Source organism: Miscanthus floridulus, chromosome 15, assembly GCF_019320115.1.
Source record: "Miscanthus floridulus cultivar M001 chromosome 15, ASM1932011v1, whole genome shotgun sequence".
NCBI lineage: Eukaryota > Viridiplantae > Streptophyta > Magnoliopsida > Poales > Poaceae > Miscanthus > Miscanthus floridulus.
The window spans coordinates 43,012,789-43,029,412 of record NC_089594.1 but is presented as its reverse complement, the minus strand read 5'-3'; the positions used below and the strand labels follow the sequence as shown (position 1 = coordinate 43,029,412).

Here is a 16,624-nt window from a genome sequence, read left to right as displayed (position 1 = left end):
TCGTCGTTCCAGCAAATACAATTGATTCACTTCGATCAAGTAAAGGAATCGACGTCAAATATATGTGAGTAAAATGCACGGGAGGTCCATTAACTTTCGTTGGGGTATCATCTAGGTCCATCAACTTTGAAACTATATTTTTTGGTCCATAAACTTTTAAAATGCATACTTATTTATTTAATCTTAAATTCAACGTACATTTACAGAAAACCCCCTGTCTTTCTTTATCATCTACGCGCTCACACTTTCTGCTCAACGGTCAACGCCGCTCAGTCTGGCCGAGCCGTCGGCGACGACCGCGCCTTCGCGCGCGCGTTCTGCTTCGGCGAGCGTCGTGGGTCCTCCTCCAGCGACTGCTTGAAATGCCTCGTCGCTGCCGCCCAGGACGTTGCGACGGATGCCACGAACGTTGTGGGGCGGTCTGGTGCGCCGGCTGCTTCCTGTCGTACGCGGACACCAACGCGTCCACGGCCCGCGAGGACGCGTGGTGCGGCTGGTTCTACAACGACGACATGCTGACCGCGGCGCTGGGGACGTGCGTGGCTATAGAACGCGCGCGGTCGTGGCCGACGGCTCGGCCAGACTGAGCGACGTTGACCGTTGAGCCAGAAGGGTGAGTGCGTAGAAGATAAAGAAAGGTAGGAGGTTTTCTGTAAATGTACGTTGGATTTAAGATTAAATAAATGAGTATGGACCTGCAGTGAACTATTTTAAAAGTTCATGGACCAAAAATACAGTTTCAAAGTTAATTGACCTAGATGACACCCTAACAAAAGTTAATGGACCTCCAGTGCATTTTACTCAATATATGTCATCACTCCTGCCTCTATATATATATATATATATATATATATATATATATATATATATATATATATATATATATATATATATATATATATATATATATATATATATATATATATATATATATACAATGTGAATTTGCTATCATGGAGGATAGCTACCCATGAACGGGAGGATTATGTTTTCCGGTTGTGGTAAGTATAGGACTGTGGTGCACCTTTTTGGTCAGGACTGTGGTGCACCTTGTTTGGTCTTTTCGGGCAACAGGATGGTACGGGAACATACTACCCACACATGTGTACCCGCAGATAATTTATACTTATCTTAATAACACATATGTATTAATTAATTAGGCTATATTTGGTTGGGTTTTTGAACCTGTTTTTGTTTTTACAAAAGCCAAAAGGCTTAAAAGCCACAACTGTTTTAGGCTAAAAGCAGCTTTTACTCTAGTACAAAATTAAAAACAGCCCTCCCTCTTTCAGCTGCTTTTAGGGGGGGAAATTACCCAAACGTAACCATTCGATCTTTTATTTCTCCCAAGCTTTTTTTTTCTCCCGAGCGTCTTCCTCGTAAAGGCCCTGTTCGGCTGATCCAGTTTCAGCTTGTGTGTTCTGCTGAAACTGGATGAGCCGAACAGCTTGAAAGTCTCCTGCGGGCGCCGCCCCGCCGTCGAGCACCTCTGCCCCTGCACTGGCCTCCCCTGGCGGTGGGCGCCTCGGCCCCTGCTCGGGCCTCCCTCGGCGGCGGCGGGTGCCTGCGCCCCTGCTCCGGCCTCCTCCATGGCCGACGTCTGGCACACCTCCTCCTCCATGGATCCAGCGCAGGTAGCTTCACGAGTGCCTCCATGGCCGGCGCGACCGCAGGCTCCGTTGTTCCCTCCGCCGCATGAGGTCCCAGGTCTGACCGCTGCTCCTCTTCTTCCAGCCACTGCTCCCCAATCCCCTTCCAGCCGCTGCTCCCCCATGTCCGGTGGCATGTCGGCGCTTCTCCGCTTGTGCATGTTATGTGCGGCGGCGCATCCTGCTAGAGGCCGGCCTCCCCACTTCGGTGAGTCCCCATCCGACTCCGGCGAGCCCCCTTCCCCTCTCACTCCCACATCTGACGAGATCCGCGCACCACTTCGGCAAGCACTGGAGCGGCAGCAGCGAACGCGCTCGACTCCGATGAACAGGCGCCGGTCGTGCTCCACTCCGGCAAACCGCGCGGCCCTGGTGGCGCGCGGTCCTGGCCGACGGGAATCTGACCCCGACCCCTACGGTTGGCTTGTGAGAGGAAGAAAAAGCTTTGTGTGAGACTGACGAGCATGGTCCACTTGTAAGTGAATGAGTATGGTAGCAGTTTGTACAGAAGCCACAGTTGCTCAACCATAGGGTTTTTGGCTTTTCCAAAATCCACATCCCACAGCTGCTTTTTCAAAAGCCACAACTTACAACTGCTTTTCCAAAAGCTACGGCTCAACCAAACATGACCTTACTATGAAATACACATATATCTAATATATCCATGACTATTATACTACTAATTAGTGTAGTTTTGTTGCTATGTTATAATTGTTGATTTCTATTGACAAATAATTAACGATATATGATTCTAATAATATAATATGAGAAATTTTACAGCGCTTGGAAATAATGTGTCCTTCGTTTCGCTGGATCTGATGGTTTAAAAATAGGAGGAGCTAGCTTTGTGATTAAACTGATGGATTTAGGCTACGTTCGCTGGTCTGAATCTTGGCTGAAAACACTGTTCTGGCTGAATTGTTGTGAGAGAAAAACACTGTTCCAGCTGAAAAAACAAGCCGAATATGGGGTAGACCGAACGGAGCCTTAGGATCAGTGCAGCCCAAAAAGTCCAGGAATCAGTCCTGTGGCCGCCTGTGCTTTTTCTACGGCTGTGGCAAAAAACGCCATGGCTGGATCTTGTGTCGACTTGATTCACCTCTTGTCAATCCCTTCACACCGGCCAGCGACATGTGCCTATGTTTCTGTGTGTGCTAGTGAATATGCGTGTGGTGCGGATGGCAGCAAGGTGCCGGTGATGTGAAGGTGGAAGCCACCGGCGGCAACCTGACGGTGATACGTGGGTGGGAGTGCGGAGTGGCCTGCTGCTGCAGCAGCCTAACGGCAATATGTGCAGATGTGTGCGATGCGGGTGACCGCGACCTTAAGGAGGCGAGTGGCGGCGCACCAACAACGTAGGCCGGCCGCCGGCAAGGCAGGTGGCGACCCAGGGAAGCAGCGAGACCGGCCGGCAGCAGCGATATCTCGTGACTGGAAGAGTGCCGTTCCTGACGTGAAATTAGGCTGGGGAGTTAGCGATTGTGTAGAATAAGAAAAAGTACTAAACTACCCTTAAAGATAATTAATTATTTTTTAATCATCAATGGCTGTAAATAATTCTTACGGTTCCTCCCAAGCACAGTAACAAATCTCTCATCTATTTATAGTACTTATATAATAAGAAAACATTAGTACAACACAGTGCGTGTTAGAGTTCAAAACCAAATATGCCAGCCTTGCCGTTTGGTTGCTACCGTATTGCGTTTTGTGTGAGGTAAGCAGCTGGCTCGGTTCTGCAAAAATAAGATGCTCTGCTAACTTGCCGTGACGGCAATGACGCCCGGCAGGAGCCTGCCCAAAGTAGACCAGAGATAATGGATGGCTCATGAGATGGGAACCAACTTGGCTTTGGTTGATTTGAACATTTACTAACGTGCTTGACAACCTGGGAGTACAAGTACAGTTCTGAAGCCTCAACATCCACTCGGGCGCCTAGCCGTCCATACCATCTCAACTCGTGAAATCACGGTTGTTCACGCATCAGAAATTCAGAACCGAATTGACTCCCAGCTTTTCAAGCACGTTTGTTAATTTTATTCTTTTCAACCAAAGCCAAGATTATTCCTTGGTAAAGTTTTGAAGCTTCCACACATGGTTTGTGGCATCAACGTGAATATTTAACTGAACACTAGATATGATAGTCCCTCCTACAATGTATAACCAAAACTTTATCCCCAGACAGTTATTAAGCACCAATACCTCAACTTTTGCTAAGGCACCTGTAACTGTAAACCTCTGCCGTTAAACAGTTGAACAGACCAAGAATCTGAAGATCTTACAGCCAGTTATTGAGGCTGTGAAGCTCATATTGAGGCCGTGAAGCTCATTTTCTGCAGCCAACACCTTAAGATAGAGCAGCACTGGTCGGAGTAGAGAAAAAGCCTGTCACTGTGCTCATGCTGTAAGCAGTATCCAGGTAGAGGTTTTTTCTAAATTTTTATTTTCATAATAAGGGCGTCCAGGTAGTTTAAACATGCACAATGCCTGAAAAGCAGTAGTTCACACATGAAATAAGCGTGCAAGAGTTGTACAACCACATCCCAACCCAGGGAGCCCACAATCTAGTAATAAAACAACCTGCTAGAGACTCAGGGAGCAATAGATAGCCATATACCTGGCTTGCCCGTTTACACCATGGCTTCCACCTTCCTTGCTACAATGAGCCTGGTCATCACTCTCATGATGTCAGCCTCTAGTGCCTTCGCTGCCGCACCTTACACACAGATGGTCAGCAGTGACATTGCCACCACAGCGCAGGAGATGCAGCGGGCGCGCTACTTCACCTTCGTCATGCTCGTCAGGATGGTGCAGGAGAAGATACCACGTAACACCACCTTCCTGATGCCCAGTGACAGGCTGCTGTCCACTGCATCCATCTCTGAGAGCCAGGTGCTGGAGTTCCTATCCAGGCATTCCATCACTGCGCCCCTGATGTTCAACGACCTCATCAGGCTTCCCAATGGAACAGTGGTCCCCACCCGCCACTTGGGTGACACGATCACTGTAACCAACATCAAGCATCAGAAGCTCTACTTCAACGGCATCGAGCTCACAAATCCTGATCTCTGCCACTTGGGGGAGTCATTCAGGTGCCATGGAATAAATGGAGTCATAAGGCCAACAGCAACACGGAGAGTAAAAGCGGCAACTTGCACTCGCTACGCCGCTCCAGCTTCTGCAGCACCAGAGAAGACTGACCGAAAACCAATCCTTGAGCACATCTTCTCTACCATCTCCCAACACAAGTTCTTCCACGATCCCTGCTCACGAACCTGCAGCAGAAAGCCCAAGTTCAGACACTTCTATGTCAAAAACTGGATTGGCTAGTACTACCCTAGTGATAGCATTGATGTTTTCCATTTTTTAAATCTGGATACAAGGCCAGATTCTTGTTCAATGAATGAGTCTTCATTCGAGGAAAATTAGTGCACAGGAGATTTTATCTTTGTTATGATCTAATAACATAAACTTTATAGAAGTCTGATAACTTCAGACTCATGCATTATTAATACCATAATAAAACTACCAGCAACAACTTACAAATAACAAACATAAAGAAAAATGAATTGCTACCTGTAAGGCAGACATACCAATGAACTATACTTGTTCATCTAGGACATAATCTAGAACCATTTTCCTGTAATAAGCAAATCAAAACAAGATCATAAAAGTAAAGTGCCAGGAGCTCAAAAACTTACCAGAATCAGGCGCAAACTCAGCAAAACAAGTTTAACAAACCATTCTGCTGGCACTTCAGAAATAGATGGATGAAAAAAGAATAACTAATATCAGTATCACTAAGCTGAAAAATAGCAATGTCTTTTAACCAAACTGCCTACAGCAGATGGATTGTTCAAACTTAAAAAATCAAATACCACCAAGATTCACAATTAAACAGGGCAGAAACAAACCTGGAAACTTTGAAGTGAAATAGAAAATAGACGCAAAAAAAGGGACTTGCGTACACAAAAAAATATATACATATTTATTGGTGCAGAGGTTGATTCTTCGTCTATTTGTTAATTATCATAGAAAGTAACTAGGAACAACTGATAAACAACAATATACATAAACTAGGCAGCAGTGCAAGCCCAGCAAAATGTTCAACCAGACTGAATTAAAAGAAACCAGTCTTTTGCCAGGTATACATAACAATATTAGTCAGCAATACAAATTTGTAAATTTCAATTTATCCACTATTTCTAACAGATACAGTGAACTGGGTCACAGCCTACATCTTCAGTCACATCTTGACTTCTAAAAGATAAGCCAAGATAGATCTGAAACAGGAAACACCCACACACAAGGTTGGAATCAACATTATCACAACCTGGTAACAATTAACTGCAATAAAGTAAGGAGTTAATATGCATACTACAATTGCGCCTCCCAATAATCTAGTTAGAGCCATGCTATGCAAGCATTGCATGATAGCTCGATTAGTTTCCTTTTTTCTGGCTGTCATCGCCAGAATGTTGCAGCTTGTTGTTAAGTCCTGCCTCATCAGTTTTGTGTTGTTTGCCTTCAAGTTTTTCCTACAGAGCAGAAAGCGGAACAGAGATGTTAACATATGTACTTCAGCAGAATAAAATTGAAAAGTTGCAGGCCAACCTTTAGTGAGTTATTCTTTGATAGAAGTTCCTCATACTCTTTTCTGATACGATTTACTCCATCTCTAAGTGAAGCATTTTCCTGCTTTAAAACATCAGCACGTTGAGCCAACTCCTCACATTCAGCCTGCAAAACTCACATTTGTTCTCCATCAACTAGCTGACAACATAGTGATACCCAGTACAGTCAAGTTGAACTAACAATTACCTGTTTACGCAACCTAGATCTGCGTGCAGACTCCCTATTGGACTGCTTTCTTCTTTGTCTTTTGAGTTCACGTTCATCCTGAACCACAAGAAAGTCAACATGAATAGATTCTCCAATTGCCAGATTGATATATGTTCAATTTGTATCCACAATTTCTCTAGTGTCAATTCAATCTCTAATAAAATTAGCACAAGGCATACACCTCTTACAAGATATATCATGAGAGAAAGATTTAGATAGAAATGATGCAAAAACAAATCAAGAAAATAGCAATTCGTGGTCAAAGACACAACACACACTATATTCTTAAACTGTGTACACAGTACTGAAACAAGTACATTGTACCAGAGCTAGTAGAAAATATACTTGTGCAACAGTTTGATTTCAATTTCATCGACCGAATTTATTCTAAATAAATATATTTTATAATCACCCCTATTGCAAACGATCAGGCCAGTGGACAGATAATATGGTGTGCACAAAAATGCAAACAGAAATAACGCAATATAGAAGGAAAAGGTGGAGGACACACAGTGCATACAAAGCAGAGTAAAAAGAAGACAAACCTGTATCCATTGCTCTGCTGGGACCACAGCCCCTGGAACTGTTGTTGGGGTCACTTTGCCATGAATTGCAGGAGCAGAGCTTGCTGTGTTGGCCCAATAGTCCATCCCAATATTTAGGTTTGTAGTTGGACCAGTTACTGGGCCACTTGATGGCATGGGCACGATTGTCATAGCTTGGTTCAATTTTCCCTCAGATGGTGAACGTGATGCACCATTCTGGGAACTTCGAACATCTAATTGAATGCAAATTGGCACAAAAATGATAAGTTCAGAAAAATGCAAAAGAAGAAGCCAAGTAGATATGTACATACACATACCTCCATCTTGCTCCTGTCCACTTTCCTTGTGATGTGAATCCTGTAAAAATTACTCAATGATGCAAAGGCACGTTAGGACAATCCCAAGATAATATCAAGTCATAATGAATGCCAGAAATATTTGACCACATGCAATTACATTGTAAACCCAACTGTGACAAGAATGCATGGCAACTCGAAAGGCTAGTGTAGTCCGAAATATTTGGACATCAAACAAAGTATATCCAAGAGGTCAACAACGTCAGGAGGCAGTTCTCATGGATATTGGAAAAGATATTACTCCCACCATTTATATGATCCTTTGACTAAAATCTGGTCAGACTTTTGAAACTTTAACCAATGAGAGCTCTCAAAATATTCAGTTTGGATATACAGAAGTATGGGTAGATTTTTCGGCAGTAACACTTTTGATATCACATAATTTATTAGACATTGTAACTAGTTTAATAGAAAAGTTGAGGTCAAAGTTATACATCGAAGACTAAAAAAGTCAAAAGCATCATATATTTTTTACTGGAGGGAGTATTTTTTTAAAAAATTCTTTCAATGGATTACAAAACGGATTATTGTGTATACATAACGAATACACAACAAAAATGAAGGAGCAATTCAGCAAGACTTACATTATGAGAATTTCCTTCACTCCCTTCGCTTGAACTGTCACTGCCACTTTCGCCACTGCAAAGAGAAACAGCAACTCGTTCACTGATACTTACGGAAGGATGCACACAAGAACATATGGTGTTTAAGGTCACAACAAAAATACCTTTGAGAAGTGGCTTCATTAGCCGATGCACCAGAGGTCTTACCATGTTCACTGGGATTCTTTCCAGTAAGCATGTTCAAGCTGCCCAAACTTCCTTTAGATCTCTTTGTTGGACTTTTATCTTTGCCTTCAGAGGGCTTGCCATCAGTATCACCAGCTGCAGCAGTAATTCCCTACAAAGCCTAGATGCATTAGGCTCCCCCCATACTAAGCACAAGAAAGATTAATCTAAAAATATCATGTCTTACAGTAGCATCAGCATTGCCATTTGGAGAAGTAATGGCATAAGGAGCAAATGGATGTGCACCCTGCACAATAGCACAATGACAACCAAGGTCAGCATTGCCATTTGACAAGTACATAGTGAAAACTAAAGCCATGTGTTGAACATACCGGGGGCATAGATGGGTGGGCATATACTCCAGGAGGGTACATGACATATGGTGGTGGTGGTGTTCCATATGGTGGAATCATAGGCTGAAAGAAGGTAATGAGAAAAATGTGAACCAAAAAACTTTGTTATTATGTTAATTACCCATTCACTAGCAAAAATCAATTTGTTTGAACCATTCCATTTACCTTTAAAAAATATTAAATATCAGTAGTACTTTTGGTTCAGAACTATATTTTTCAAATAATGTTATGTCACTAAGGAAATAAGGAAAAATTTCCATATACAACCCTAAATAATAGCAGATGGGTATAAGTATTATTAGTGACAAAAAAACATAGAACTAATATACAAACAATGCTTTCTATCAGACAGCTAAGTTCAACCACTTGAAGCGCGTACACTTAAACAACCCTCTAACTGATAAAAAACATGAAAAGCAGTCAGCCACTACTATACTGAAAACACATACATATGGCTAAAAAGCTTACCTGAGCTCCCCACATGTAAGGATGACCCTGTGGACTTGATGCCACAGGTGAAGGGAAGAACCCATGTGGTGGGATTGGAGGATATGCCTGCAAAAGGACCATGGAACATAATTATTAACAAAAGTCGCATTGGTAGAACAATACTTATGATATTATTAGAAGGATAAAGACTACATGCCCATTCTGATTATCACTGGCACAATATTGCAATCCAAAATCAGCATGCCTTTGCTTTCCACTATGCTTATAATGTGTTGATTGCTATCATTTTATGGTAGGGATTACCATGGTTTTCAAGGCGGTAAGGCGAGGCGTGGCGAGTGACTACCGCCTTACGCTTAAGCGAGTAAGGCGTAAGGCGAGGCGACGCCTTACCAACTAAAGGAAATTTTAAAACAGCAGCTCAGAGCAGTATATAGATTTTGTTTTAGCAAACTCAGAGCAGTATATAGATAATAATAAAGAAAAAAGGAAAGGAAAAAAGAAAAAGAAAGGAGGAGTAAGAAGTGGTCTGGCCCAGCCCACGTGCACCAAGCAGTCCATGTGCCCCTCACCCTCGTAGCCCTAGCGTGTCTTCATCTCTCTCCTGCACTGCGCCGCCGCCGCAACTCTCTTTGACTTCCGCCTCCGCCCATCTCTCTGTCTCTTCCTTCCCGTTACCTCCACCTCCGCCCACCTCTCTCTCTCTCTCTCTATCTCTCTCTCGATGGTGGAAGAGGAACAGAGGAGGCGGGATGCTGCTGGCCAGCGCTGATTGGGGAAAGACAGCCGCGGCCCGCAGGCGGCCACTCCTTGCCGCGGCCCGCACAGGCGGCCGCACGGCTCGACGGCGGTCGGTCGGCAACTTCTCCCGTCGGCGCGGGCAAGCTGCGGCTTCTTGTTCCCCTCCCGCTCTCCCAACGGGTGTGGAATCTCCCGTGCGCCCGCTCTCTCCCTCCCGCTCTCCTGCTCACTGGTGTGGAATCTAAGGCGAGTCGTCTGCTGTGCCGTCATGCGTGCAGCGCCTTGGCGCTTAAGCGACGCCTAAGCGTCGATTAAGCGACGCCTTGAAAACATTGGGGATTACAGATTTACTAATTATGGAAACGAAAGTTGCAACTGCTACATACATATTTATTTCCTCCTAGAGTGTGGTTGGGTTAGTTGGGTTGGAGGGGAGGAGGGGAATCACTCTCACCTGGAAGCTGGACCAATCAGGATAAACAGCCGGTGTTGCAGCACCTGAGGTAGCAGGTGGCTGCTGCTCCTGTTACAGGGAAGGACAAATTTTTAGCAAGTAATCTTTTTTTCGCTTAAAAGATAATGACACAGGCCCAGCATCAAGAACCTGAGGGGCAGATGCCTTGCTTGTCTTGGACGGTGTATCTGCTCCACTGCTTCCCATGGTGAATCACAGAAACAGTGTAGCAACTAGTCCATTGTCCATAGACAAATGAACCAGCATAAAGCAAAACCTGAACTGGAAAAAAGAAGACCAAATGTAATCTAAAATATAGCATGAGATCCCTTGCAAGGAAACCCAATATAACTGTTCAAGGCAAAATATACTACACTTTCAGAAAACAATATTCTAAACCCTCATCATGCTTAGTAGTAAAAGATTAAAGGGCAGATACCAGTGATTCTACTTAACTGTTGTGTATGATATCCTTGGTCCCTATATCACTTAAAGTGCAGAATAAACTAACGTTAGATCATATACAATCCTGTCAACTAATTTCTATGTCAAATCAAAACAGACAGCTTTACTAATGCTCAATTTCATCATTCTTTTCCAGAGTATTTCATCACATCACCAAACACTATAGAACTTGGCACTTGTAATTCTGACACTAAAATTCCCCCATACACCAATGAACACTATATGATAGTCCCATAAAACATTTTTTTTTAAACGGACATAGTCCCACAAAACCTTACACATGCACAAGACAAGACTGCCATGGAACTGTACCTAAAGCTACTAGTTTAAAAAACAACAGCCTTGACCCAAACCACATACAAATGATCTCACGGCATCAATACTTGCTATCAATATAGGAACTGTAGTGAATGTCGGATCATCTGAATGCGGTCCCTCCAGCTCCCATGAGCTGCAGTTAACCAAACTAAACCCTTTCGAAACTATAAGCATGTCAGTTACAACGCACAGATTAGCTGTACCAAACCGGAGCTCCCACCAACCCAAAACGAACCCTAAACTGGAAATCTCAAAGCCCGTCACTCCAAGAGGCTGCTGCACCTGCTCCAGAGAAATTTCGGGCCACGCTTGGCTCAGCAAGACAAAACGAAACGCGTACGCGCCACTCAGCTAAATCGACACGAATCACACCTAAACCCTAGCATCGTCGTCGATCCTGCAGCAGCCCAGAGCTACCCGCGCGGCCCGCGCACGCAGTACCGCCCCCCGCGCCACGCGGCTCGCGGGGAGCTGAATTCATAAACCACGCGGCGGCTAGATCCGGTCGGTGGGTAGGGTACCTGTCGGGGGCCGCGAGCCAGCGCCGGATCCGCCGCCGGGGGGAGGGTTGGGCCTCGGGATCTGGGCGCGGGAGGGGAGACGGGAGAGTAAAGCTGGGGGGAAAGGGAGGGAAGGGAGTGGCGCGCGGGATCACCTGGGTGGTACGGACGGTGTCTAGTTGGGAGGGAGCGTGCAGGGCGGGGTCGCGGGCCGACGAAGACGACGAGGCTTCGGAGCTGGAGGGCGGGCAGGAGAGATGCGTGCGACGCGACGCGCAGCTGCTGCGGCTCGCGACTGGCGGAGTGGTGGGGTGGAGTGCTGTGCTGTGCAGCCTGTGCTGCGTGGGCACCTACCCGTAGGGCAGGCCAGGGCTGGCTGGCAGGGTGAGCAGGGCCTTGTTTAGATCCCATCAAAATTCCAAGTTTTTTCGCTCTCTTTTCATCACATCAATTTTTAGACACATGCATGAGAATTAAATGTAGGTAAAAAAAATAACTAATTACACAGTTTGGTTGTAAATCACGAGATAAATCTTTTGAACCTAGTTAGTCCATGATCAGACAAAGTTTGTCAAATACAAACGAAACGTGCTACAGTATCCAGATTGCAAAAATTTGCAATCTAAACGAGACCTAGGCTAGCGTTCGTTGGGTTTTGGTTTCCGCGTCGCTTTCTCGTTGGCAGGCCGGGATAACTGTTGTGGGGCAAGTGGGCTCAGTTTTGGTTTGGACTAAAAGTTGCAGTGCGGTATACTTTGAGCCCAGCCCATTAGCAGTTTGTCTCTGTGGGCTGCTTGCTGACTACTGTTTTTTTATCACTACTGTTGACTATATATGGCCATGCAGCCCGAGCCCGTCAGCCCGGCACGAGGCCCGCTTTTTTGGCCGGGCCCAAGCACAGCGTAGCCTGGTGGCCAGCGGGCCCAGGCTGGCACGGCATGAGGGAACAGGCCGTGCCTAGGCCTTACCCTAGGCACGTGGGGTGGCACGGCACGGCCCGCAATTTAGGGGAGGCCTGGTGGCGCCCGTTGCCTAGCCTGTTAAGAATCCCCACTTCATAGCCCAATATTATTCCTAATCGTAACTTCTTCAGCCCACCCCCTCCCTCCCCGTCGTGCGGCCGCGTCGCACTCGCAACGTGTGCCTCTCCCGCCTCCCCCAGTCGCGGGCACCGCGCCGCCTCCTCCTCCCTCGATTCCCCCTCTCTCCCGGGCTGAGCATCACGATGGAGGCTCCTCTCCTCCCTCGAGCCTTCTTTCTCCCTTAAGCCTTGGCGAGCGCGACGGCAGCGGCTCCCCTCCTGCGATCCTGCCTCGCCGTGGAAGGTGGCGGCGCCCCTCTCGGCTCCATGCACCCCACGCGCCCCGCCTCCTCCACAGCGGCATTGACCTCCACCACCTCAACACTCCATTCCACCCCCTACGGCCAGATCTCCGCGAGTGCGGCATCCTCGAGCTCGTTGTCCGTCGCCGCGGATCTAGCACCGAGCGCCTTGGGGTGAGCTGCGAGCGCGTCGGCGGGGCGGCCGCCGCCACCTCCCACGATGGTTGCGCCCCCTCCCCCCCCCCCTCTCTGTGTGGGCATTTGGTAGGCCTCAGGTTGTCCCATCCTGCTAAAAAAGCCATGCTCATTGGGTCGGCCCGGCACAAAAAGTGGCCCATAGTGTCGTGCCTAGGCCGAAGGCTAGGCCCGCGTGCCTAAGAGGCATGGTGTGATGTGCTGGCCCGATGGCATCAGGCCGTGCCTAGCACGGGCCCATGCCTGGCTGGGCCGGGCCGACCCGTTGCCCATCTATACTGTTGACTGACTGTGACAATCCCTCGAAGAAAGGTCGACATGACGCATATCCATTGCAGCGACGATCTCAATTACAGTGATTGGCGGCAATTGTATTTTTTGGGGCTTTTTAAAAATTGGCATAATCTTATTTATCAATCTCTTAAATTAATTAAGCTCAACTTCAAACTGAGCTTAACGAGTCTGTAAGGAAAATGGACTCTAGGCCCATTTACTTTGGATTTTGGTGTTTAATGACCAACACAATCAAATTGGACTAATGAATTTATAAGTGATTGTTTTGTAGTTCGATAGGGTGCAAGATGTGACTTGGATGAAGGCAATGTGATGATCTGATGATCAACACCATTAGCAAGACCTTAGAAGCACAAGAGAAGACCTAAGATATCAAGCAAAGTCCAAGCATGAAGATAGGAACCAAGCCGTACGCAAGATCGCGAAGAAACAAGCTCATAGAAGTGATTGGATGCTGGACCGGACGCTGGTAGCACAGTGACCAGATGCCTCGATCAAGAGGCTCGGTAGCAGTAGTGACCGGACGCTAGACCGGACGCTAGACCGGACGCTGGTGATAGATTGACCGGACGCAGGACAACAGAGTCTAGTCAAGTACAGCGAGGTTCCAGAGCGACGAAAATACGACCGGACGAGTCCGGTGGCATGTGACCGGACGCTGGCAGCGTCCGATTAGTTGATCGTGGCTCTAACAGTCGGGACGACCGGACACATCCGGTCAGGACATGATCAGCGTCCAGTCAGGACGTGATCAGCGTCTGGTCAGTAGTAGAAAAGCGGGATTTCATCCCCAACGGTTACTTTCTCAGTGGGGCTTATAAATACAACCCCCAACCAGCCAAGTGAGAAGTGTGGAGCTGAGGAAACATATCAAGGGTGTTGATACACCATTTTAGGGATCTCTACTTGCATAGTGCTTAGTGATTCATTAGGTGATTAGCATATGTGCTTTTGCGAAGTGCTTAGGTTGATTAGACCACCGCTTATACGCTTGCTCTAGGTTTAGGCCTAGTGTTTAGTGAGGTTTGCATACCTCTTACCACTCGGTGCTTGCGCGCACCATTGTTGTATATCAGAGGGGCTTGTAGTCTTGCGAGATCACACCAACCGCGTTTGTGGTGTGGCCGCCATCGTGTATCGAAGGGAACAAGACCCGCGGCGTTTCGACCGGAAGCTTGATAGTGAAGACGGCGGGGAACATCTAGGAGAGGCTTGCCAGAAGACACGTCGGAGACCCACTTTCTTGTGGAGAAGGTCCAGGGCTATCCATGGAGTTGCCCGACTGGGAGCTTGGCCCTTGCGAGGGATTCCTTGTGAGGGGCTCCAACGAGGACTAGGGGGAAGCTTGCCCGCTTCTCGATACCTCGGTAAAAATACCGGAGTCATCGATAGGAGTTTGCATATCTCTATCTTGCTCTTTAGCTTCCACATTTATATTGATTGTATTACTCCTTTTGCAGTAGAGATAGCAACACACTAGCAAAATTGTAGTTGCACATTTAGATAGTTTATCTATTGCATATGTTTTGCTAGGGTTAAAAAAAGAGACCATAGTTTAGAGTTAGAATTTTAAGTTGCCTAATTCACCCTCCCCTCTCTTAGGCGTCATGGTCCCCTACAAGTGGTATCAGAGCCGGTTGGCTTAATTTGGACCTTTGACTTAACCATCGTTGAGCCGACGCTATTTAGAGTGGTTGGGATGGATGGACCTCTAGGCCTCCACACTTTGATGGCACTAACTTCCCCTATTATAAAGCTAGAATGGCTTGCCACCTTGAGGCGGTTGATTTGGGTGTTTAGAGAGTCACTCGTGACGGGATGAAACCCATTAAGAATCTCGATAAACCCACAAAGAGTGAAGAAAAGGAAATGCATTTCAATGCTAGAGCTAAGAATTGCTTGTTTGAATTATTTAGTATGGATGTATTTAACCAAGTGTTCACTTTAAATACGGCACATGAAATTTGGTTAAAACTTCAAGAGCTCCATGACGGCACATCTAATATCCGTAAGCAAAAATATTATCTAGCTAAACAAAATTATGATTCGTTTAAAATGAATGATGATGGGCTTGTTCGTGATATATATTCTCGTTTGAATCTAATTATCAATGAGCTCCATTCAATAGGATTAACAAAGCTAGATGATGCAGACATCGTGAGGAAGATCATCTCCGTGCTACCATAAAAAAAATATGCAAGCATCATCACCATCCTTCACAACATTGAGAGCTTGAGCACCATGACCCCGGGCATAGTCATTGGCAAGATAGTGGCATTTGAAATGTCGCGTAAGATTATATCTGGGCACAAAGCCCGAGCCCGTGAGCCCGGCACGGAGCCCGCTATTTAGGCCCGGCCCTAGCCTGGCCCGGCCCGAAGGTCAATGGGCCCTGGCTGGCACGGCACGGGGTGCAGGCCGTGCTTGGGCCGAACCTTCGGCCCACAGGCCGGCACGGCACGGCCCGCAAGCAGGCAAGCAGGCCGGCCCCCTCCCCACCGGCCCACCCCTCCTGGCCTCCTCGGCTCCTCGCCTCCTCCCCGGCTCCCCATATAACCGAGACCCCCCCCTCCCCCGGCCGGCCCCTAACCCTAACCCCATTCGCCTCGCCTCCTCCCCGCAGCCGCACGCCCGCACTCGACAGTCGACACCCTAACCCTAATCCCATTCGCCTCCCAACCGCAGCCGCACTCGACACCCGCTCGGTCCATCTTCGCCTCCTCGTCGATCCATCTTCGTCGCCGCCTCGCCGGTGCGACCGTCGTCCTTGGATCCGGTGATATCGCCGCCGGCTGCCGCTCCATCACCCTAACCCTAACCCCATTCGCCTCGCCTCCCAACCGCAAGCCGCAGCCGCACTCGACACCCTAACCCTAATCCCATTCGCCTCCCAACCGCAGCCGCACTCGACACCCGCTCGGTCCATCTTCGCCTCCTCTCGTCGATCCATCTTCGTCGCCGGTGCGACCGTCTTCCTTGGATCCGGTGATATCGCCGCCGCTCCATCACCTCTCCGGCTCTCCCTGAGTTCCCTGCTCCCTCAGTCCCTCTCCGTCTTCCTTTTTACTCCTTCTCCTCTGTTTGTCGATGAACATGTGAGTCCGCCTCCCCGTCTCTCTTCCACCGTCGCTCGCCGTCCTTCTTAATCCCGTCTTGCCCTTGTGTGGCCCTCGTCTTCTCCGGCGCCGGGCTCCGGTTGCTCAGGCAAGTCCATCCCCATTCGTAACCCTAACCCTAGCCCCTAGATCTATACGTTTCTCAGTGTTTTGATTCTGTTTTTGGGATCATTTTCTCATCCGGCTCCGGTTGCGCAGGCAAGTCCATCCCCATTCGTAACCCTAACCCTAGCCCCTA

General features: G+C 47.5%; 2 protein-coding genes across 5 annotated transcripts; one reads left to right on the top strand and one right to left on the bottom strand.

Moving 5' to 3' along the window:
• The first annotated feature begins 3,634 nt into the window (after nt 1–3,634).
• LOC136506813 (FAS1 domain-containing protein SELMODRAFT_448915-like) lies at nt 3,635–5,568 on the top strand. Its single transcript, XM_066501717.1, has one exon. The coding sequence runs from the start codon at nt 4,284–4,286 to the stop codon at nt 4,974–4,976; it is 693 nt and encodes a 230-aa protein (XP_066357814.1). The 5' UTR covers nt 3,635–4,283; the 3' UTR covers nt 4,977–5,568.
• Nucleotides 5,569–5,714: 146 nt separating this feature from the next.
• On the bottom strand, nt 5,715–11,789 carry LOC136506812 (bZIP transcription factor 1-B-like). Of its 4 annotated transcripts, none has more exons than XM_066501714.1 (14): nt 11,614–11,789; nt 11,480–11,540; nt 10,326–10,457; nt 10,176–10,244; nt 8,999–9,085; nt 8,510–8,593; nt 8,365–8,424; nt 8,117–8,289; nt 7,974–8,028; nt 7,351–7,390; nt 7,034–7,266; nt 6,468–6,545; nt 6,261–6,386; nt 5,715–6,184 (listed from the first exon to the last, which is right to left on the bottom strand). In XM_066501714.1, the coding sequence occupies exons 3-14, from the start codon at nt 10,380–10,382 to the stop codon at nt 6,089–6,091; spliced, it is 1,158 nt and encodes a 385-aa protein (XP_066357811.1). In that variant the 5' UTR covers nt 10,383–10,457; nt 11,480–11,540; nt 11,614–11,789; the 3' UTR covers nt 5,715–6,088. The 4 variants fall into 4 exon arrangements, with proteins under 4 accessions (XP_066357811.1, XP_066357813.1, XP_066357810.1 ...); XM_066501716.1 differs by having other exon boundaries at nt 10,326–10,452; XM_066501713.1 differs by lacking the exon at nt 11,480–11,540.
• Between the last annotated feature and the right edge of the window lie 4,835 nt (nt 11,790–16,624).

Excerpts from the sequence above, each read along its gene's own strand:
- LOC136506812 (XM_066501714.1), bottom strand. The coding sequence starts at position 10,382 with ATGGGAAGCAGTGGAGCAGATACACCGTCCAAGACAAGCAAGGCATCT. Across the intron at positions 9,086-10,175 it reads CTGATTGGTCCAGCTTCCAG|GCATATCCTCCAATCCCACC; the intron begins GTGAGAGTGATT and ends GTCCTTTTGCAG. Across the intron at positions 7,267-7,350 it reads TGGACAGGAGCAAGATGGAG|ATGTTCGAAGTTCCCAGAAT; the intron begins GTATGTGTATGT and ends GCATTCAATTAG.
- LOC136506813 (XM_066501717.1), top strand. The coding sequence starts at position 4,284 with ATGGCTTCCACCTTCCTTGCTACAATGAGCCTGGTCATCACTCTCATG.